The sequence below is a fragment of the Lepidochelys kempii genome, chromosome 5 (assembly GCF_965140285.1).
Source record: "Lepidochelys kempii isolate rLepKem1 chromosome 5, rLepKem1.hap1, whole genome shotgun sequence".
In the NCBI taxonomy this organism is placed as follows: Eukaryota; Metazoa; Chordata; order Testudines; family Cheloniidae; genus Lepidochelys; species Lepidochelys kempii.
Genome location: NC_136384.1, coordinates 56,835,874 through 56,859,954, shown reverse-complemented (window position 1 = coordinate 56,859,954; position 24,081 = coordinate 56,835,874). Strand labels below are relative to the sequence as shown.

At 42.0% G+C, this 24,081-nt stretch overlaps 1 protein-coding gene and 2 long non-coding RNA genes across 6 annotated transcripts in view; 1 reads left to right on the top strand and 2 right to left on the bottom strand.

The window, feature by feature from the left end:
* Window positions 1–766, bottom strand: part of LOC140911429 (uncharacterized) — a 30,065-nt gene extending 29,299 nt beyond the window's left edge. For both annotated transcript variants that reach the window (XR_012158950.1, XR_012158949.1), the window contains exon 1: window positions 631–766. This is a non-coding gene — a long non-coding RNA (uncharacterized LOC140911429). The remainder of the gene's footprint in view (window positions 1–630) is intronic.
* Window positions 767–14,282: 13,516 nt separating this feature from the next.
* On the bottom strand, window positions 14,283–23,613 carry LOC140911426 (uncharacterized). Its single transcript, XR_012158941.2, has 3 exons — window positions 21,018–23,613; window positions 19,545–19,662; window positions 14,283–15,394 (listed from the first exon to the last, which is right to left on the bottom strand). It is a non-coding gene; the product is annotated as an uncharacterized LOC140911426 (long non-coding RNA).
* The window catches only part of TMEM161B (transmembrane protein 161B), a 71,088-nt gene continuing 70,598 nt past the window's right edge, over window positions 23,592–24,081 (top strand). For 2 of the 3 annotated variants that reach the window (XM_073344430.2, XM_073344432.2), the window contains exon 1: window positions 23,592–24,080. In XM_073344430.2, coding sequence (XP_073200531.1) covers window positions 24,078–24,080 — 3 coding nt within the window. In that variant the 5' untranslated portion in view covers window positions 23,592–24,077. The remainder of the gene's footprint in view (window position 24,081) is intronic. The other variant, XM_073344436.2, reaches the window with a different exon arrangement.

The following is a 24,081-nucleotide window of genomic DNA, read 5'->3' as shown; positions in this document are numbered from 1 at the left end:
GTTTCAAAACAGAAGCACAGTCAATCCAAGACTTGTCTAAAGATTCAATGGACTAAATATTTACAGTCAACAGACATAAGAGAACAATAAACAGCCTCTCTATTGTGGTGTTAATGCCACTGTTCACCCCCCCCCCCCCAGTTCACTAAAAGAAGAAGACATAATTGAAATATAAAAATGGGGTTTCCTTCAGAATAACATCTTTTTAGCAAAAAAAAAAATATTTTTACAGTTATTATTTTATTACATATAAAATTCAGCTAGATTTAAAATGGCTTATTTATACGTTTTCTTCTAATCTAACCAGGGAATAGTCATTCTTTCTTTAGTGTCCTAGTTATTTTTGTTTCCTATTGCAGGCTCAATTCCCCAAAATCTATAATTTACATACATTTATGTTTAAACTTGCATTTTGAAGGTAACATTTTTTTAAAATTAGCAATGAAATATAAAATCTATCTATATATCTAGAGAAAGAAACAGGATCTGTCCTGAGGCCTTTCTAGGCCCACTGTTTCTTTAAACAGAGATCACAATACACTAGGCGAACATTGTGGATTTAAAATGCTTTTAAATATTTATCAGAAGTATTTTATCACCATATTCAAATGACACCTGGAGAGCACTCACCTTTATTGACAATCTCTGTTCTGAAAGTCCATTTGCTTCACCAAAGCCCCCCAAGCAGAACAACAAGGACTAACCGTTTTCATTCAGTTAATGTTTAGTAAAAAACCAAGCAACCTTAATCAGCATGCTGATTGCATCGTCAACTAACAAATAATTTACTACTCTGAGCATTGCATTCCATTAAAAGCTCATTAAATTTTCTGTTCTCCAATGGGAGCTTTAGCTTTTGAACTGCAAGCTTTTGCTCCGAATTATCACTTATTCAGTTTTTGCAAAATGTTTTTTCAAAGCATAGGTGAGAATTTCAATACCTACATACACTAAATTCCTGGGGAAACATACCTCAGTTTTTTCTTTATAATATACACTCAACAATCTTGTGGGGAAGAAAACCCTACTTTGTTAGAATCTAACACATCCAGTTTAACTTTGATGAAACAGCTTCCTGTTATGAAGAAGAGTAGTGAGTGATTTAAGTGTGTGTAGGTTTTGAACACAGAAGGAAAACTGTACAAAAGGATTTTTATCTTATAAATCTGAAATGATCCTTTAAAAAACGGTTGCTCCATATTTTATTATTGCAAGCAAATAGCAGAAAAAGAGCCTTTGTATTGCAAAATACAAAATTTAGTGCCTTCCCAAATATAAGGGGGAATCTAACAGTTCAAATGTTTATTGGGGTTGGGGGGGGTGGAGGAGAGCTTAATATTCTTTCTCAGCCTTGCATACTAAACTGTATATAATCGTTATATTTAATAATAAACGCAATAAAATGTCAGCCCCTAAATTAACATGCATTTTTGGATTGCTAATTGTGTTCATTGCAAATTTGGGTCATTTTGCATGAGTGACTCTAATGTAGGGCTGAGATTGCCATATAGCGTAGTGGATTCCTGATTCCCTGTGCTAATCCTGAACTCAGTGATTGTGTCAGGTGCAGTTCTGTATGCTCCAGCAGCTGGCTCATCCTCATCAATGCAAATAAGGCAACTCCTACAATCAAAGCCTCGTGAGTCTAAAGCCTGATTGCTGAGGGCAGGCTAAAGCACTACACAGGCTCACTTTCGAATCATACTGAACTGACAAGACAACTGTAATGTCCCTCCCGTTCAAAATCAGCCTTTATCAAACAAAACAAAAAAGAGATCCATCAATTTATGTGTGTACAAAATGCGGCTAGATTTTCTATGGATGTTAGCTGAAGGTGGGTAAAAATCCCCTGAACTATAATGAAGTCCACTTTGTTACAGGCATTAGCAATAATTAATGTAATATTTGAATGCCTAGCAAGAGAACAGGCAGCAAAAGGTTATAAACAGAATAGTTGCTTCCCACTTTTCCCAGGGAATTTTCTTAGGGACTAGTTCAAAGTGTGGGTCCATATCCATAGATATCTGTAGGTGTAAATAAACAGGCAGAGTGAAAGTGCAATAAACGACTGCACTTTAAGGGGCGGTTTCTCTTTGCTCTAGACTCTGAATACACAACTTTAAAAGTTATGGGATTACTCTGCTCCATAACAGGCAAAATGCCAGTCAGACCCAAAGGGAAGAAAAAAAATAAAAACCCAAACGCACACAATAGCCACTCAGTCCCCAAATAGCGAACGCTGGTACGCGTTCTTGTGCGAAAATGTAAGGGCAGATTCTGCCACTTTGACTCCCCCAGTAGAGCTTTACTCTGCAAATAACCACACTGATGGCATCGGAACAATTGGGCAAATATGGGGTGAGGGAGAGGGCTCGGGTCCTTAATCTCTAATTTCAATTTCCAAAAAGATCAGCGGATTGGGTTTTAAAATTAAACACCCCTGGTCCCTCTCTCCTTTTCTCTCTTTGCCTTAACCTCATAAATGAGTTATCGCACCACTTCGAAGAGCTGTGTGTGAGGCTACCTAATGGTGCACTGATTTGTATATTACACACTGGAGGAGTCTACGTTGTCCCCATTGGCCTGGCTTTTATTTGTAAATGTACAGCGTTTGAACAGTACAGTCCACGTTGGAATGGCAGGCTGGGGGCATGTATTTGACCGCTCTTTAAACATCGAGCCGATATCGGGACGTTTGAAAAGAAAGATCCGGCTGTTTTGCTCCTTTTATTATTTAGTCCAATAGTGCAAAACAACACAAAACACAACAACAACTTTGAGAATTGGCCTTAAGCATGTCCCGACAAAGCCCCAAAGACAAACAACTCGTTGGCTAAGGCATTAAGGGGTCAGGAGACATGTAAAAACCTAAAGGCCACGCTGCTCTATCAGAATCAACACACATAAATACCAAACAGGCTAATGCAAGGGAAGTATTAGCCTCCCCAGTAAGATCCTATAAATCATCATAGCCAGGGCAAAGCTCCAGCCTGCAACCCCAGCGCTGTTGACTCCACGTTGAAAGTCAGCTGTAGATAACATCTGATGCTGAAAACTGGCCTTAAGTTGGGTAAAATGCATCCCACCCCCCTGCGCGTATAGAAATAAACATGTACATTAGAACGAATGTGTCTCCATCTCAAGTCATAGCAGGGGCTCTAAGGCAGTCCTTGCCGGTGGAACAGCCGTACACTGGGGAAGAAGGGTTACAACAAACGTTTCCCAGGCGCGCAAAGGGAAAGAGGTCCTCTTTCCCTCTCCTCTAGGCTGAGAGGGTGAAGAATGCTGTTTCTCTTCAGCTAGAGCGGACATCTCCTGCGCGAGTGGCTGGCTGTACACAACTCCTGCACCTGCTGGAGAAGTTCAGAGGAACCGATTCTTTGATCGGACACCTGAAATTACAGGGACTTTGACTAATAGCATCGGAAGACCAAAAAAACCAACCAACCAAACAAACAAAAAACACACGCGTGAAAATAAATCAGATCCACCTGTGATCCGAACTTTTCTAGCTGCTCCAAGTAACTGACTTTCCCTTGCTCTGTCTCTCCCTCCCTAATAGGATTAACAGACATTTTCCTACAAGCAAATCAGAATTTGTCAAATCATCTGTGACAGTCGATTTGCTCATCTCCACATTCTTCTGGTACTGACACAGCACCATCCTCACACTGTTTAATCTTGGCTGATGCGGGGCATGTGCGAGGCAAACATTTGTCTTGTTAAAGCACTGTCACTCTCCTTAATTCTTTATATTTCTTTAAAACACCTCTTGGCAGACTGAGATCACTAGAGACCTAAGGTCTCCTGGATCTTGATGATGCAATGCCTATACTGTATTACTGCCATGAAAGGCTTCTTAATGTTCCTTGTAATCTGCTTTCTACTATGTCACAGGTCCAATAATCCTTTTGGTACGTCATATCCAAAGTAAATCCTCCTCCTACTCCCCCTGCCTCACGTGCTCTGTAATCGCCTCTCCCCTACATAGGTAACAGGATTTTTTTGAGTAGTAAATTCAATAGCCGTTCCCTCCAGGTTCAATAACTCATCCCTGCCCCCCTCCCTGAGGCACAGCCATTACCGTTAGTAAGAAAAATTCCTCCACCAAACCCTCCTCTAGCCTTCATGTGATGTTTCAATAAGCTTTCTTCTCCTGCCTCAGCACCTACAAGGAAAACTGTTCTTCCCCAGTGGTTTCATGAGTCTGCCATTCTTACTGTACAGCTGCCGACGATCTTCCAAGCACTGATAGTTAATCTAAGATTAAACACCCAAGAAGTAAATGGCTCTCAGAATTCCACTGCCATTGCATTATTCCATTGAAGCTCTCATGCTCCTTTTTTCTTGGGAAAACAGTTTATGATGTCAGCAGCAGAGGCTCTTAGCTGGATCAGAGTTTCATCAAACATTAGTGTTATTCTCTGGACTGGAATGGTAAACATTTCACAAAGAAACATTTTCTCTCTATAGAGATGTCAGGCTAAATCCTGCAGTTCTTACCCAGGCTCAGCCTTAAAGCCCAGATTCTCCAGTCCAGCCAAACTGTGCTCAGAACAGAAAGCCACTGTGGCTGCTCTTGGATTCCAGGGACCGTATTAATTTAGCATTCCAAGATCCAAGAACAGATGAACAATAATCCAGCACACAATGGTAAATAAACAGAAGGAACAAAGTGTGCTAATAAATAAATATAAAATGACAACATAATGGTGAAATGGTGCAAACTCAGTGACATATTTAACATTTTTATTAAAGCTAATGTTTATATATATATGTTGGTGAAAGAGTGTATGTACATCTGGGTATAGTGCTTAGATTATCCACAAATAGAAAGTTAGTTTTTAAAAGTCATATGATACATAGAGTACATAATCAGCAATAACCCAAATTTAGGTGAATAGATTTAACAATACAGTTTAGATATTAGAATCCAAATACTCGGATACATCATTCATGAACAGTTGTACAGAGATTTGGCTGTGGAAAGCAAAATATATCAATGAGTGGAGATTCTCTCTCAGTAATTGAGAATTAGGTTGGTTGTCCATTTAGAAAATATGCATCGGATGCATTCGATGAAGTGAGCTGTAGCTCACGAAAGCTTATGCTCAAATAAGTTTGTTAGTCTCTAAGGTGCCACAAGTCCTCCTCTTCTTTTTGTGAATACAGACTAACACGGCTGCTACTCTGAAACCTATAAATATGAGGTAATTTTAAGTGTGAACCATCAATTTTATTCTAACATTTGTAATTGTTGCTTTCATTTGTATATCTAACTTCATTTTAGAGCTCCAAAAATGACCTGATAAGTTTCAGCATTTCCCCAGACCTTTCCCTTGTTCTATAACAAGATATATTTTGTCTTGTACTTAACCCAATTGTAAGGCAAAAGACACCTTGGCTGACGTTAATGTAAAAATGGGAAGGTGATCATCCCATTTTTAAAACACCAACTCTTACCAATACTACACTAGTAAATTCAGAAGAATCTTTCTTGCTACCCAATAGGTAATATCCAAAACAAAGCCATCTAATCACTTTAGTTTCCCATTGTTATCTGATTTTCTGCTCATCCACCGTATAGGCAGATGGCTAATCAGCAAACATATACATTTAAAAGAATATGGTGGGGGAGATGGTTGTAAAATATTTACTCAAGTAAGCACTCAGCTATAGTAATGACTGTTTTAAAATATTCATATTATATAAATGTGAGTTGAAGTTGACAGTAAATATGGATCAGACATATCAAAAGGCAACATGTCATTTTACTCCCATGTTAAGTCTGACATTCAGAAGAAGGCCATTGTTTGCTCTGTTTAGATTCATTTTCTTATAGAAAATTAATTTTTAAAAAGTATACTGCAATGATGATTGAACATGACAGAGGAAGAGAGAAAGAGAGAGTTTTAAGAGCTCCGTGCCCATAAGAGATTGTGACTGAATTCCCAGGACTACTGTTTGATTTGTTACAATAATTAGTGCTTAGTTATTAGGTCTCTTCTTGCTTTTTTCAGGCCATTAGAATGAAAGATAAATGGAGGGATGAGGTCTAGTGCTATAATGATCTTAGAGCATAATGGAAGCATCAGGAAAGTGCTGTTGCTGAAAAACTTACATGAGTTTTTTAAGTGATGCACTATTAATAAGTGTTATATAAGCATTCATGCAGATGTAAAGATCAAAAATACTCAGGAGAGGTGGACAAAAAGAAGAAAACAGAATTTTAAAATGCTGTGTGATAACTGTCTCAGCTGTGTGTGTCCAGTTGTTTTCAAACAAAACATCTCCTCACTCCTGTAAGTTTGTTATACTGAGCCTGAGGTATGTAAATCAGATACCATTTACCAGGGCACCCAATATGATTTACAACGTTTATAAAAGTGGCAACATTGTATAAAAATGGCATCACTGTAACCACAGGTCTGCTCCCTGGATGAAATTCCACTTCAGTAGAGAGGGCCTGTACATCCTTTAAGACCACAACAGGAGCTGCATGCAGGAAAATGGGCAGTGGACACAAACCACTGGGTATGTGATGTGAAGGTGCTGGTGGCTACTATTCCCATCCAGAGGCTGGAATAGCCACCTGGGAGTTCTGCACATTAACCCCACTCCCTGGTTGTCAGCTGGGGAATGGATTTAATTTCCCCAGTTCTTCAGCCTACAGCCCAATTCCTTAGACTTTATGTGGGTAGATTGTACTACAGCCTATGTGTTCACAATTATATCTGCTTTCATTAGTGATTAAAATAAGTTTTTATTACTTTTTGTTCCTGTTCACTAGTTGTATTTAACTAGTACCAGGATTTTCAAGGCTATTTTGAACTCATATTCCACAATTGGCAGCTAACTTGGGTACATAGGTTTGCACAAGGGACTTGGTTTTCTTTTTTTCTGTATCCATACTTGAAATATTTATTAAACATTTACAAAAGGGTGGATCCAGTTACATTTAGACATACATACACCTGGGAGAACAGAAAAGTAGGAAGAAAAAATCCCTTTCAGCTTTTTGACAGCAGAAGGCTCAGGATTCTGCAGTCTGAGACTTAGCTGCTCTCTTTCTCTTCTCACCAGGTCAGCAATTGGCATGACTGGTCATATTGTTTGGGTTGCAGCTGTGAAACCAGTCTTTTCTCCTTTCCCTCACCAGTTTTCCTATACTAGGATCAGGTTGGGTTCATTTCTTACAGCCACAATACAGCCCTCTAGTCATTTGGAATAGTCAATCAAACTTGAAGTCCCGAAAAAGTAAAAATGATAGGACATAAATGGTAAAAAGAAAAGAAAGAGGGATGCACAGCAGAATCCCCTGATTTAGTTGGGGATTGGTCCTGCTTTGAGCATGGGGTTGGACTAGATGACCTCCTGAGGTCTCTTCCAACCCTGATATTCTATGATCCTGTGAATAGGGTTGGACTTTTACAGGAGACAGGAACAGGTGCTATTACTGAGGTACCATGGGACAAACTGGTTGGCTAATCCTAGTCTTTCTTTCTTTAGCCTGGTGAGTCACAGTCCGGAAAAGTCTTTTTCACCCCAGTGCTGAAAGGCATCCTTTTTCACTGAAAGTCTGTTCTGCTCAAATCCCAAAGTTCAAACAACAGTGCCGTGTTTAACAAAAAATATCCAACCAAAGTAAATTTATGATTACTATAAATGCAGATAATGTCTTTGTGAGAATTCTAAAGAACCTTCCAAACGAATTGTATAACAGTTACCCATTTGATCAGGATCCTAGAAAATTTCCAAATAAGCCAGTTTCTAGGTCTAAACATACATAATCACACATTTATTTAACTCCATCTTACCCTTCTTTAATAAAAAAATTATGTATTGTAGTGTATAGTATCCCTTTAATAACCTGTGAGTCATCTAGTGGTCCTCCCTGTGTTCTGTGTTTCAGAAGCCTCCAGAATCCTGCCAGAGCAGCACTGTATATATGTAGTTAGACCTTACATGTTATATATAGTTGTTAAACACGGTAATTTGGGCACCCTGTACCCCTGTGGTTTCTTCATATAAAGTAAGTTGTGTAAAAAGCAGAGGACACAATGTCCCATGTTTATAGATTAAAATAAACTTTTGTTGAAATCTTAAAATATGTTGGGGTTTTAACACAGCAGCATGACTGAGCCAACATAATTGTGGGAGAATAAACTGGATTCTATTCCTTCTCATATAGCAACAGAATTGTTTACTAAATTGCTATGAGTTACACTTGTGCAAACCCACTGAAGATAATGAGACTGAATAGATGTCAATCAGGACATAATTGGAAGAGAGGGGGTGGCACAGATATAGTTGAGGGCATAACATGAGCAGCAAATCCTTTATTATTGGTGAAGGAAAGAACCCAGCTTGATTCTTAGAGCCCGGGTATGCAGGGTTAGGAAGTAGAGAAAAACAATATAATATATTATATTATTATTATTTTATTATTATTTATTTACTAATTATTTATGGTAACAGGTAGGAGCCCCATTAATGGTCTAGGACCCCATTGTACTTGGTGCTGTACAAACACAGACCAAAAAGATGCTCCCTGCACAATTAATATGGAAATCAGTAAGAGACAACAAATATGGGTCCCCACAATGCCATTTTTACAGTCACTTTCCTAACAACTGCACCTTTAAGAAAGTGAGTTTTTAACTATCATTCTGGGGAAACGTATGACGTTTACAAAAAAAAAAAACAACAAAAAACCCCACAACGATCTACATTTATTTCAAACAACTCAGAATAATAGGTCTGATTTATTTATAAAATTAATATTATAGTTAAAAAAGGGGAGGGAAAAAACCACGTATTTAGGCCAAGAGTTTCAGAAGTGACTAGTGATTTGGGGTTCTGGCTCTAACACTGGCTTCCCGTATGACTTTGAACAAGTCACTTAATAACTCTGTGCCTCAGTTGTCCAATCTGTACAATGGATAAAATAATATTTTTATACCTTGGCTTAACCATGGCTTTAAGTCACAACCATAGCTAGGTGGAGGAACTCCTGCCTTAAACAGTGGCCCTTCGTGTAGGTTGCTGTGTCACCCTTTGAACAGGTATAATATGTTTTCTGTCTTCTCCATAGAGCCAGCTCAGCTTGCTGGTACAGGGTACGAGGCAAAGGTTTGATCCTTTTGGAGAGGCTGGTGTCTGTAGTGGTGCTAGCTTGGCACATCTCTTTTACTCAGGGACCAAAACAGGTGCCTAATGTCATGCTGCTAAATCCATATTTAGGCACCTAAATAAGTGGCCAGATTTTCAAAAGTGCTGAGCACCCTGCTGCATTAATTTGATGTCTAAATATGGACATAGGAGCCTAACTTTAGGCGCCCATTTTTGAAATTTTTGGCCAGGCATTCAAGGACTGCAACTTGCTCAGTCCGTGCACAGGAGGAGGAGGGGGAAAGTTCCTTGTACTTTCTTACCCAGTTGCAAATCTGTGTAAGACCAGACATGGACTTGCCCTTACCATTTGCAAAGCATATTAAGACTATTGGATGGAAGGTGCTATGTAATTTCTAACGATTTATGATTATTCTTACAAGATTAAGTAGAACAGTGTTAATTTATCAGTGTACTATTTAATAGGTTTAAAATATATTTGATAAAAATGTTTAAGAAAAAAATGCTATTTACAATATATACTAATCATTTGTATGCTCTGTATATTAAAACCTAATGCTCAAATGAATTTAGAAGAACTGTTTGTATGGTGGAAAATATACTATCAGGAATATTTTTAAAAATCTGTCAAGTATATTTCCTTAAATTTTACATTAGAGTTCCTTTAAATCTCAATGAGACAAGAGGGTGTGATTGAAAGCATTCGAAATGTAAGGGTCCTGTTATCCCGCATTGTGTATTCCTAGTTAACGCCAAAACAATGACTGTTTTTGCATCGTTTACCAGAAGCCAGATTATCAGATTAATTGATCTCTTCTTTGCATACCAGAAAAACTAATGCTAACTCTGCCTCTATGACACTTCTCATTATATTAGGATGGTATAGTTCTTCATATTTTTACCTTAGGGCTACTCTGGCATCACAATAAGGCACACCAAGGCATCGTTAAAAGCACTCAACAGATGCCTTGTTATGCTCGACTTTTTAATTTGAACCTTGACTACATTTATTTTAGACACTTTTGACCCATATTCATCTCTAAAGTAACTCTGTTGAAGTCAGTGGATTAACATCAGGGGCAAAATTTGGTCCTTTGTGTCAACATTCCGATTTCTTCATAATCAATTTGCATCAAGATGTTTTCAAGGTTTTCACTACTTTAAATAGGGTGAATAGTTACTCATATAAATAGCAGGTGTGCGCACATGCACATATAGAGAGATTGATTAATAAGTACAAAGAACAAAACTCCTCAATAGCTTTTATTGTATGATCACAGAATATCATTTACAGCTAATGCCACTGAAGCAATGACAGACTTTACTGCTGGGTATAAACAATACATAATGAGCATCTGAGGGACACTGAATAATTCCCATTAGTGAGGGAAGACCTTCATAATTCACATGTTGGTTTACCACTTCAGTTTATTAACTCTTACTCATTAGATAGCAACTGTATCCTCCGCTGCAACAATTGTTAACTTTTTTAGATTCCAAAGCAAAAGGGGATTTTTCTGAGGGGAGGATTTCACATATGATTGTGATGCTTCCTGGGGATACCCAGGGTTGTAAAGCACCTGATTACTACCAGCCCTTAGCGTGAGGAAGCCTTGGTTGTGCCTGCAAGGACAACCTCACTGACTCCACCAGCCACAAGCAACACAAGCACTCCCCTTTCAGCCTACTTATGCTCCACTGCACCTCTTCAGGTAGGCAATAGGCACACTCCAGCCCCGAAACTGTCCAAGCATCCCCCTGGAGTGCCCACTCCTGTTCCACTGGACACACACTGAATTCACATATCTGCTGTTCCCAAAGGAACAGTACAACACAGCTTACCAGTTTTACCTCAAGACCATTGCTCTGCTCAACTCACAGTGCTTACATTTGTTTATAGTGAAATCAGCATTAAGTTTATTTATCAAAGAACAGAGATTCATGTAATAGCACGTAAGTAGAAATATTGGAAACAATTGGTGACATATACAATAAAATCATAACAAACCTTCCAGAGCCTTGGGTTGAGAAGCAAGGCACGCTCCTTGTCTCATGAAGATTAGCTCACCTAAAGTCTTTCTCCCAGCACTTAACAACCAGGCCAGTTCTAATCCTCTGTTCCTAAGACAAGCATACTCATGGCTTGTCCACTAGATGAAGCTTACAGTGCAACTTTTTGCATTCTCCTGATATACCAGACTAAGGGCATGGCTACACTTGCGAGTTAGAGCGTATTAAAGCAGCCCAGTGCGCTCTAACTCATGACCCGTCCACACTGGCAAGGCACATAGAGCGCTCTGACTCTGCGGCTAGAACGCTCCTGGTACTCCACCTCAGCGAGTGGAATAATGTTTGATGCGCCCCCGCTGGAGTGCTGCGGCACCAGTGTGGATGTCCTGGTCTGTTAGCGCACTCTGATCGGCCTCCAGAAGTGTCCCACAAGTCCTGTTCTAGCCACTCTGGTCATCACTTTGAATTCTACTGCCCTGCCCTCAGGTGACCAACTGTCAGACCTGCCCTTTAAATTCTCTGGGAATTTTGAAAATCCCCTTCCTGTTTGCTCAGTCAGGCGTGGAGTGCTCTCAGCAAATCTTTCCAGGTGACCATGCCTCCACACGCCAAGCGATCCCCAGTATGGAGCAATGGTGAGGTGCTGGACCTCATCTGTGTTTGGGGGGAGGAAGCTGTCCAGTCCCAGCTGCGCTCCAGCTGTAGGAATTATGATACCTTGGGGCAGATATGAAGGGACATGATGGAAAGGGGCCATGACCGGGATGCTCTGCAGAGCAGGGTTAAAGTGAAGGAGCTGCAGAATGCCTACAGCAAAGCCCGTGAGGCAAACAGCCACTCCGGTGCTGCCCCTGCAACTTGTCATTTCTACAAAGAGCTGGATGCGACTCTTGGGGGTGACCCCACCTCCACTCCAAGTACCACCATGGACACTTCAGAGCCCAGTTGAACAAGGTAGGAGGAGGAGGAGGAGGAGCAAAGCAGGAGCGAGGGTGCTGAGGCAGAGGAAGACACCCCAGAATCCCTAGATGCATGCACCCAGGAGCTGTTCTCAAGCCAGGAGGAAGGTAAGCCAGTTGCAGTGGCTGGTGCTTGGGGAAGGACAAACACCAGAGGAGGTTCCCAGTAAGCAGCTTTTATTTTGGGAAGGAAGTTATTCGGTGTGGGCTCTTGGGGCGAGGAGGGTTAGGGCTGCATGCATGTCTAGATGCGGAATAGGTCATTGATGTGCTTTCTCACATCGCACTAATCAGCCTTAGTGATCTCTTCAAAGGTCTCATCCAGAACTTGGGAAATGAGCTTGCACAGGTTTCTCAGGAGAGCCACTGTGGTCCTTGCCCCAGTAAAGCTAACTTGTCTGTGCCATGGTGCCGTGAGGGGTGGGGGGACCATTGCTGCACACAGGCAAGCTGCATATGGGCCAGGGCAGAAGCTGCATTGCAGTAGAAGACCTCCCTTGCTTCCCAGGTCACCCTCAGCAGCGAGATATCTTCCAGGATGAACTCCTGTGGAAAATGTGGGGACAGTGTTCAGTATAGGGGCTCCCTGAGGCTGTTGGCTATCCGCAAGGCACAGAAACCCAGAGGACAGTACAGCCGTGAAACAATCAGTCATGCTTGACCCTGTGCTTAGTCACCATTTGGGGGATCCCGTGGGTTATGTGCACTCGCTTTGGGATGGGCAAATTATGCTATTGTGTAGACTGTGTCTCCTACCTCTTGCCTGACTAGAATCTGTTTACCACCTTCTGGTGACCAGCCTATACTTCTATACCTTAAGAACACAGTTTTCAGTATAGATACATAATTTTTTTCATAATATCCTTACATACATTTTGCAATGATGATGATGACCAGCAGGCTATGGGTTCTCAGTAGAGATTTCACATGCTAGCCTTTGGCTAACTATTATGTAGACATCAAACCCCTATGCACCCCTTATTCCATCTGCCAACTGGCACCAAAGGGTCCCTGGGTCACAGTGATTTACATGCACAGTGATTAACATGCATGAGTAATGGGGTGTGGTAAAGCTATTGAATTGGGCTTGGGGGCAGCCTAGGCAAAAGAAAAATAAGTGACTGCTTGGGATTCCACATGTTTGGGTGTCACCTGCATTTCTGTGCTCTTGTTCATGAGCCAGCCCTATCTCTTCCTCAGATGGGAGAGAGAGAGGCATAGGAAATTCACCACCGGATCTTGATCTCCCCCTCCGACAGAGATACTAGAGTGGGTGGAAACTTTTCTCCTGACCCTAGGCTTCCCCTCTGGCACTGTTGGACTTGAACAAGAGGAAAGTCACTGCCTGATCCCCACCCACTCACAGTTATTCATCCTGGGAGCACCACAAATCCCCATTCTGGTGTGGAATGCAGAAGCATGTGCATGGATTACAAATAGGGGAAAGAGATTTCCTATTTACTAGTATTATAATAGGTTTTAATGTAATTTCTTTCCTGTAGAGTTTACTTAAGGATATTCATAAACGTGAAGGGACAGAATATTCTTGGGCAATAAAGCTTTGTTGTTGCTGCTGTTTTTGTTGTATAGAGAGAATCAGTAGAAGGTAAGTAATAATATGTCCAAGTGCTTGGAATACATATTTTTGGATGCCTCAGGAATGCAAACACTGACTAGGCCTATGGCACTTTTGCAGAGCTTTTGAAGAATGCTGCTGTCAGTTTGTTAACTTGCTCCCAAGCCTCAGAACGCACTGTAGTTTCTTTGTTCATTACACTAGTTCCCTGTGAAGCAGTGGATTGATTTTAAAATTCTGTTTCTGACCTATAAGACCTTCAATGGTCCAGCTCCTGCAAACCTACATAAGCTCTTTTCCCCACTTGCACTGCAGATATGAGTTCATTGTTCACCATATGCTATTAGCTCTAACACTGAAAGAGCAAAGAACTTTACATTTTGTGCTATATGTATCTGGAACACTTTGCCAATTTGTAGTCTTCTCACTCATGATAAGATCTTCACATAGGAATAGCACACTGGAAAACTGCAGCCTATGCTCGCCTGTGGCTAATATAATTAAATTCTGATTGTTCCTTCAACACCAGCTTTAAAGCACTTTAATGTATCTTAAAACAAAGTAAGTGAAAACTGAAGAAAATATCAAAACCGTGCAGTTTTATTTAAAAAGATGCATAAAACAAGATTTATTGTTAAAATTCATTTTAGTTTTTAGTGGTTAAGCCAAATCATAACACACCACAGGCCTTTCAGTTCTACCTACACTGCTCAGCAAGAATGCACTTTCTGCTGAACAACTTGATTCTTAGAGCACAAAGGAAATACGTTTTCACCATCAGAGGTAAATTTCAAGTTAGCTTCTTTGTACAAAATAACAGTAGCCATTTGAAAAGGGACATACAATGGGTACAGTTAGGACTGTTACCTGCCCTGTTTTAAGTAGCAAACTTGGAGTCCACAGTTTGATCATGTGTCCATTGTCCTCTCATGTGGAAAGAATATGTTTTATATACTTAGTGTGTAATATTTTTGTGTGTCATACGTGTAGGAACTAATATATGAGAGAGGCTATTTTCATAGATGATTCATTATACTAATGTATAATTCCAATGTGGATTTAACAAAATTACTAGGTTGTTTTTCTCTGGAAGTAGACAGAATAGAAAATTATTATTTTACAATAGCATCCAAGAGGGCCAGTCAGGAATCTGGATACCATTCTGCTAGGTATTACACAAACATGCAGGAAAAAGAATCCAGCGGGTTTGTAATCGTACAATCCTGGCTTTATGACATGATGAAACAGATGGATGAAAGAGGCAAACTGGTGGGAGAACAGTGAGGGGAGTACAAGGTAACCAAAAAACAAGTGTACTTTTGCATATAGTCTCAGTTAGGTAAACAAAACAAAAAGTCTTACCTTCCTAAGTAAAAATAAATTATTTATGTTCTTTAACACAACATAATGAAGCAGTGTTTTAAAATAAGTAAACTCTCCAAGCCCAAGTACATGTGATTTTTCATGTAAGTATGTTGGAAAAATGTCTGGTTTACACAGTGGATTCAAAATGGTTCACTGAAAGAGAAGAAATTCAAAACTTCTGACCCCGAAACTCACCCCACCTACCAAAAAAATGAACAACCAACCAACACCTTTTAATAATTTAACAGAATAAATCTTAATAGTTTTTAAACCATTTTGTTTCATGTTTTCTTGAATGTCCAATCACCTTTTAAGCAATATTCTTATGTTCTCCAGCTGTTAGGTTGGAAACCTGCCAACAAAATGAAGAGATATCACATATGGGAATGGAACTTGTTCTAGTCATTCTCCTAAAGCAGAAGAATGGAAATATGGATTTCAGGCTTTTATCTTGATTCTGCTATTAATTTACGCCCTGATCCTGTAAAGGCTATATATGCAAATATTTCCATTAATTTGTGTGCTAAATCTAATACATAGACAACATACATATTTTGATGCTGTCAGATAAGTATCCCTTATTAATGATGTATGACCCCATACATGCGATGCCTACACTAAGAAGGAAAAGAGCAAAATTGAGAGGAAACTCCCCAGTTTGACTAGAGTATCAAAAGTGAAATATTTCCACTGGTGATAACTAATCTTGCTGTAAACAATATATATTTTCACATAAATATGATCATGATACAGATTTACTTTTAAATATGTACAAAGAAAAATAGGAGAAACTTGTTTTTCATTGTTTTATATGTAAACATAAAATTAAATGAACTTTCACAGAAAAATAAACTATATATATGCACAGAAATTTTCATAAATGTTAATAATTTTTTCAGTGTTTGGTTTGTGCAGCCATTCCATTATGGATAGTGGGAAAGGGTTACCCACTGGTTCAGGTACTACTGTAGGATTTGGGAAACCTGGGTTCCAGACCCTGCTTCATAGAATCATAGAATATCAGGCTTGGAAGGGACCTCAGGAGGTCATCTAGTCCAACCCCCTGCTCAAAGCAGGACCAATCCCCAACTAAATCATCCCAGCCAGGGCTTTGTCAAGCCTGACCTTAAAAACCTCAAAGGAAGGAGATTCCACCACCTCCCTAGATAACGCATTCCAGTTCTTCACCACCCTCCTAGTGAAAAAGTTTTTCCTAATATCCAACCTAAACCTCCCCCACTGCAACTTCAGACCATTACTCCTTGTCCTGTCATCTGGTACCACTGAGAACAGTCTAGATCTATCCTCTTTGGAACCCCCTTTCAGGTAGTTGAAAGCAGCTATCAAATCCCCCCTCATTCGTCTCTTCTGCAGACTAAACAATCACAGTTCCCTCAGCCTCTCCTCATAAGTCATGTGTTCCAGGCCCCTAATCATTTTGTTGCCCTCCACTGGACACTTTCCAATTTGTCCACATCCTTCCTGTAGTGAGGGGCCCAAAACTGGACACAGGACTCCAGATGAGGCCTCACCAATGTCGAATAAAGGGGAAAGATCACATCCCTTGATCTGCTGACAATGCCCCCACTTATACAGCCCAAAATCCTGTTAGCCTTCTTGGCAACAAGGGCACACTGTTAAATCATATCCAGTTTCTCGTCCACTGTAACCTCTAGGTCCTTTTCTGCAGAACTGCTGCCTAGCCATTCAGTCCTTAGCCTGTAGCAGTGCATGGGATTCTTCCGTCCTAAGTGCAGGACTCTGCACTTGTCCTTATTGAACCTCATCAGATTTCTTTTGGCCCAATCCTCTAATTGGTCTAGGTCCCTCTGTATCCTATCCTTACCCTCCAACGTATCCTATCCCTACCCTACTCCTCCCAGTTTAGTGTCATCTGCAAACTTGCTGAGGGTGCAGTCCACGCCATCCTCCAGATCATTAATGAAGATATTGAACAAAACCGGCCTCAGGACTGACCCTTGGGTCACTCCACTTGATACCGGCTGCCAACTAGACATGGAGCCATTGATCACTACCCGTTGAGCCCGACGATCTAAACAGCTTTCTATCCACCTTATAGTCCATTCATCCAGCCCATACTTCTTTAACTGGCAAGAATGCTGTGGGAGACCGTGTCAAAAGCTTTGCTAAAGTCAAGGAATAACATGTCCACTGCTTTCCCCTCATTCACAGAGCCAATTATCTTGTCATAGAAGACAATTAGATTAGTCAGGCATGACTTGCCCTTGGTGAATCTATGCTGACTGTTCTTGATCACTTTCCTCTCCTCTAAGTGCTTCAGAATTGATTCCTTGAGGATCTGCTCCATGATTTTTCCAAGGATTGAGGTGAGGCTGATTGGCCTGTAGTTCCCTGGATCCTCCTCCTTCCCTTTTTTAAAGATGGGCACTACATTAGCCTTTTTCCAGTCGTCTGGGACCTCCCCCGATTGCCAGGAGTTTTCAAAGATAATGGCCAATGGCTCTGCAATCACATCTGCCAACTCCTTTAGCACTCTCGGATGCAGTGCATCCGGCCCCATGGACTTGTGCTCATCCAGCTTTTCTAAATAGTTCCAAACCACTTCTTTTTCCATAGAGGGCTGCTCACCTCCTCTCCATGCTGTGCTGCCCAGCGCAGTAGTCTGGGAGCTGACCTTGTTCGTGAAGACAGAGGCAAAAAACAGCATTGAGTACAATAGCTTTTTCCACATCCTCTGTCACTAGGTTGCCTCCCTCATTAGTAAGGGGCCCACACTTTCCTTGACTTTCTTCTTATTGCTAACATATCCGAAGAAACCCTTCTTGTTACTCTTAGCATCTCTTGCTGGCTGCAACTCCAGGTGTGATTTGGCCTTCCTGATTTCACTCCTGTATGCCTGAGCAATATTTTTATACTCCTCCCTGGTCATTTGTCCAATGTTCCACTTCACTAGACTTCTTGTTTAACTTTCGGTAAGTTAGAGACTCTCTGTGCCTCAGGTAGGTAAGAATAGTGCCTTACCTTAGATGGGTGTTGTGATGACAAATACATTAAAGACTGTGAGATGCACGGATTCTATGGTAATAGGGGCTAAATCGGTACCATGGATAGATTGGAATTGATGTATGTGAAGTGATACTCTATAGCAAAAGCTTGGGAGTTAGAGATGGGAAACTGTGGTCTACTGCCAGTAATTATTTCTTCTATAATGCCCAAACAAGAAAATATATCTTTTAAAAATTTCTATGACCTGATAATGGCAGCAAGACTTAGGATTTCTACAAATTTGGAAAAATGACTAACTACTAGAGAGGTATGTTCCTTTTCTTCACACAAATCTAGTACTATCTTTTCACAGGCATAATGAACATAGCTGTGGGCATGATGAGAGGGTCTTTAAGTTGTCCTTCTGTGTATTCTGCAAGACTTGCATGATCTCACATGGTGTGATAGGTCTTATCCTAGCCTAGACTACTACATCAACATCCAGGATCACACCCAGCATTTTGAAAGACTTGGGATCTCTGATTCTTTCCAATATGTCATCCTGCAATTTTCCCCCAACGTTTTATCATACCAAGGAACTACATTATTTTTAGGTGGTGGCATTTTAAGTATAGCCTTGACTTCTGCTGGATCTGCCTCACATCCTTTGTCAATCATGTGCTCTAAGCAGCATAGGACGGTTTGTCATAGAATGCATATTTCTCTATCACTACTCCAATGACTTCAATTGCCTTATATTAACCTTATATTGTGGTTGTCTTCTTTGGATTTCTCAAACTGTCATCCATACAAATTTCCATTAGAAAATTTCTGGGAGATTTTGATGCTATTTGGGAGGCAACATAAGCAGGATCTTCCAAATAAGGTTATAAAAGGTGTCAGGTAGAAAGTGGAGTGGAATGTGCCAAAATCTGCCAACTGCTTCTAGAAAGAATATTGTAATATTGCTGAGATTTTGTCTTCCATAGCAGCTAACTGCTGCAACAATATTTTTCTTACTAGAAGCAGTTTCCTTCCTTTCTGTACCATTGATACTCTATCTACACAGCAAACATGTTAGACTACCCAGTTACAAAATGGATATGTGCTAACCATGTGTAACCATGCCTTAGTGGGTCACAACTGAGAATGCCATATTCAGGATGAACTGCTGAGAAATAGGGCAAACACAACCGAAAACTGGTGGTTATTCTTTTATAAGGTATACCAAACCAGCCACAAAATTAAACTCCTGTTTCACCACACTGGCTAACAAGAAAATATAAAGGCAGTTTCCTCAGGCATTCCAGTTCCTGTATCACCACCAAAACCACTGGATTCAGAGATGAGTGGTTCTTTACAACCAGTCTCATCAAATAAAAAGTTCTTCTGATCCCAAAGGACCAGCCACACACCCAGGTCAATATATAACTTTGATCTTACCCAAAAATCACGCTGATGCCAAGCTTTTAGTATCTAAAATCTAAAGGTTATTTATAAAGAGTTAAAATTGTTTAAAGGAATTAATTACATACGGTAATGGCAAAGTTCTTGGTTCAGGCTTGTAATAATGATGGAATAAAGTGCTGGCTTAAGTCAAGTCTCTGGAATACATCCACAGCTTGGATGGGTCATTCAGTCCTTTGTTCAGAGCTTCAGTTTGTAGCAAAAAGAAAGGGAGTACTTGTGACACCTTAGAGACTAACAAATTTATTTGAGCATAAGCTTTCGTGAGCTACAGCTCACTTCATCGGATGCATTCAGTGGAAAATACAGTAGGGAGATTTATATACATAGAGAACATGAAACTATGGGTGTTACCATACACACTGTAATGAGAGTGATCAGGTAAGGTGAGCTATTACCAGCGGGGGGGAAGGACCTTTTGTAGTCATAATCAAGGTGGGCCATTTTCAGGAGTTGACAAGAACATCTGAGGAACAGTGGTGGGCGGGGGGGGAGGGACGGAATAAACACGGGGAAATATTTTTACTTTGTGTAATGACACATCCACTCCCAGTCTTTATTCAAGCCTAATATATTGTATCCAGTTTGGAAATTAATTCCAATTCAGCAGTCTCTTGTTTTGAAGTTTTTTTGTTGAAGAATTGCAACTTTTAGGTCTGTAACTGAGTGACCAAAGAGACTGAAGTGTTCTCCGACTGGTTTTTGAATGTTATAATTCTTGACGACTGATTTGTGTCCCTTTATTCTTTTACGTAGAGACTGTCCAGTTTGATGTACATGTACAGAGGGGCATTGCTGGCACATGATGGCATATATCACATTGGTAGACGCGCAGGTGAACAAGCCTCTGATAGTGTGGCTGATGTGATTAGGCCCTATGATGGTGTCCAGTAATGACTGATACCAGCTGTTTCAGAAAAAAGTGCAAGATAAGTGACTGTAAAGGATGTTATTTCCTAATCCTAGGCAATTAGGCCTTGTCAACCCTAGCATGAGTCTGAAAATTTCCCACTGAGACAACTCTACAGGTTCTAGAAAAAACACTAGTATAGACAGAACACAGGTGCTTTTACCAGTGTAATTTAATACTCCATGGTACAATCTTCCTGAGCTCACTTGCAAAGTTCCTACTCAGGCCATATTTAAGTCCCTCTTAAAGATGACTTCTACATGGTGCTTACATTGCATATAGTTGACTTGTGTGTCTGTGTGTTGTTGCCTGTTATTCTACATCCTTTAATCACCATTAACTGGAATAAAAATATTTTAGAAGGAATATAAAGCTTCATGTTTTAGAGTATAAACCAACCTCCAAGATATTTTTCATTCTGTTTAATGTAACTATGGATGGTCTCATTATCAATGCCTAATCATTTCTTAAATCGTCATAAGCTCTTACCAGCAGGATCTTGTGGCAGAGAGTTCTTAAATTAATTATGCATTTTGTTAAAAAATATTTTAGCAGTTTAAAATATGTTGCTTTTCAATTTAATTGTTTTTATATTATGAATGAGAGTCACATCTTTTCAGTTAGTACATACCTTTTGTATTTTGGTAACTTGAGGTCTTTTTCCTTCTTCCCTTTTTGATTAATGCCTTGAGATAAATTATTTTAAAATGTTACAACCTCTAAAACTGTCAGTGGTTTTACCATTTTAAGTCTGTTGCAATACATAATTTAAGTAACTTTTAACAAATTTGTTATCCAAAAGTTACGAACTTAAAATTTAAATATGCCAGAACTATCTTGGCTTAGCCCCTGATTTTACATCTGAATGAAGTTCCAATGAAATCTTTTTTCATAATGTTGAGTTGGGTTTTTTGGTTGCTGTGTGTTTAAAAAAAAAAATTCAGAATGTCTGTTTGAGTCTCCATGATGATTGCTAGAATGTCACTAAATTTTCTGATATATGTGAGAATTTGAGTTTTTGAAATATCTTGCTGTTGTTCCCCACTTTTGGGAGTCTCTGCAGGCAATTTACATTAATCTTTATACAGACAGATGTACATAAACAGAAAATGTTTTCTTTAAAGACACCATTCATGCAGAATTCACATTCTGGATTCTCAGCTTCAAGAGTGGGAATCCTGTGTCATGGTATCAAAGAAGCAGAGTTACTAGCAATTATTTCCCCTTTATTATTTCAATTACAGTTTGTCAATGTGGGTGTGCTCTCCTGGGAAGGGTTTCTTGGGGCCAGGTGTTGGTGTGAAGGCATGTTCTGTTGGGACAGCATGGAAGCAAAGGGAGCACACATTGATTTGGTGGGCTAAGCTGAATGAACAAGAACAAAGTGAACCCATGCTGTCTTCTAGGACTAGTTTAAGATAGGAGTGAGGTTGGTGCATGTAGGCTGCCTTCAGGGCAGATAGCAGAGTGCATGTATTCTCTTGTGTGTGTACGGGTGGGATGAGGAAACTCCAGGATACCAATACAATGGGCACATGTTCTCTTTCTCAGGTATTTGTGGGAAGCTTTCAGCCTGGGGGGTGGTGGTGCAGCTATTTCCAGACCAGAGGGTGGTGGCCATGAACACTCTGTATTGGGAATATGGGGAAAGGACTACTTTCAGGCCAAGGAGGAGTGAGCTGCCTTGTATGTGTGTCAGGGTGACATTTCCAGGCCAGGTGATGGTGGACACATTTTTTTCTTGTGTGTGTGGGAATGGGTCTAGACATCTCATGCACTCTTGTTTCTGTGTAGTAGGGTTGTTTCCAGACTGGAAGGTGGTTGGTGAGTTCATTCTCTCATGTGCACTATACAATTGCTTCCAGACTGGATGGCAGATAGTGCATGTTCTCTTGTGTGTGAGATAGGCCTGCTTCCAGGCTGGATGAGTGTGAGAAGCTATAGTTCTCACAGTTCCATTGGGGAAAAGTATTATATACTAACTCCAATTTCCAACCAGCACAAAATATTCTGCTCCCAAAACGCTCTCTTCCAGTAAACAGATATAAAAACTCCTGGTTCTGAAGCATCACCTGCAATGACGAACAAGGGGATTGTCCTAGTACAGGGTGGCCGAGACCACACCCTATGGGTAATGCACATCCCTACAGCAGTGTGCGCTTGCGGTGAGTAGACGGACTTCAAGGCGAGGGGCACGGATTCTTGGGGGCAAAAACGTACAGAGGTGGCTATGTGCCGGGGAGACGAAGAACGTGACTGTAGCAGGTGTGAGGGCGATCATGCTGAGGGACAGAATTACTAGGTGCTGGGTGATTGCCTGCGGTGGGGGCATGACGCTGGATCACCTCACGTTAGCACAGATCGGAGCAGATCGCTACGGAGGTGCGAGCGAAATGCAGAGGGACTAAGCCCGCGCGCCCTTCTGTATGGCCTGAGGGGCGGGCAGCAGGTCCCTCTGGGGCTGGCGTGGGGAGCAGACGGGTTGGTTGGGAGGGCGGCGTGACGTATGCACAGCGTGGCGCCACAGGAGCCGGTGCACGTGCAGGGCGGTTGTACTGGGCTCCCCGGCTCCCAACGAACAACATGCAGCTGCCTCCTCCCCCCGCCCCGAGCAGGGCTCACCGGCCGCCCCTGCGCCACAAGCAGAGAACTGCAGCCGCGGGAGCCGCCGCCCCGGCGAAAGGCAGGGAAGAGCCGCTGGGTCCACCAGCTTCGGGTCCCTGCCGCGCCGAGCCCCGCCCCACAGGGGACCACACAAGCGGCTTTTGTCACCCGAAAACACCCGCGCCACTTCCGGGTTCAGCAGCTTTCACAAGATGTCTGCCGTTCTTAGCGCGCATGCTTAAGAGAAGGCCGGTGGGCTTCACGGCGGCGCAGGCGCACAAGCGGCACCTCCCATCCCCCCCACCGTGCCCTCCCCTGTTCTCCGAGTCGCGGCTTGTGGCAGTGACCTCAATGCCTCAGGCTCGGCTGCCCTAGCCTCGCCCCTGACCCTCCCGCCGGAGAACGATCCGAACAGGCGGCCCAGCTCCAGCCCCGACACCTCTTCTCCCGATCCGGCCTCCCACAGCCGGCCGGCTCCGCTTAGCCACCTGCGCTCACTGCCCCAGACCCTCCTCTGCAGCCCGCCCGCCCTCACGCGGGCACGGGTGGGAGGGTAGCGGGGTAGAAGGTGTTGGGAGCTCGGGTGGGCGCCCTAAATCATTCCGTCCCTTGCGGCGTGGGGTCTCTGGTGCTGACCTCCCGTGTCACGTGAATGGGGTCCCGCCGCCCTGAGCTGTCTGCGGCGTAGGCTGGCCCGGCCGCGCCTGACGGAAAGAAGCAGGCAGAGCTGCTGCTGTTGTCCGGGGCAGGCGGCTGTCCGCCCTGCCTGCGTGTTGTCCGCCGCCCGGGCGAGGCGAGAGTGTCTGTAGAGCTGGCGCGGGGTGGAGTGCGGGCTCCAGTTTGTGCAGGCAATTGGCTTAGCCGCTCTAAGGGTCCTTGGGCAGTGGGGTCCTGGCGTGACCTTTGTGAGGTGTGAGCCGGGCAGAAGCTGGTGCGGGACTGGTGCCTGCCGGGGTGCCTGGCTTGCTGTGTGCCGAGACCCCCCACCTAACCGTCGGCAGCTGCCTGTGCGGGGCACACGCGGATTTATGTGCTCGGAGCGGGGAGAGGCTGGGCGGCTGGAGTGGTAGCGGGAGGCGGCAGCAACATGG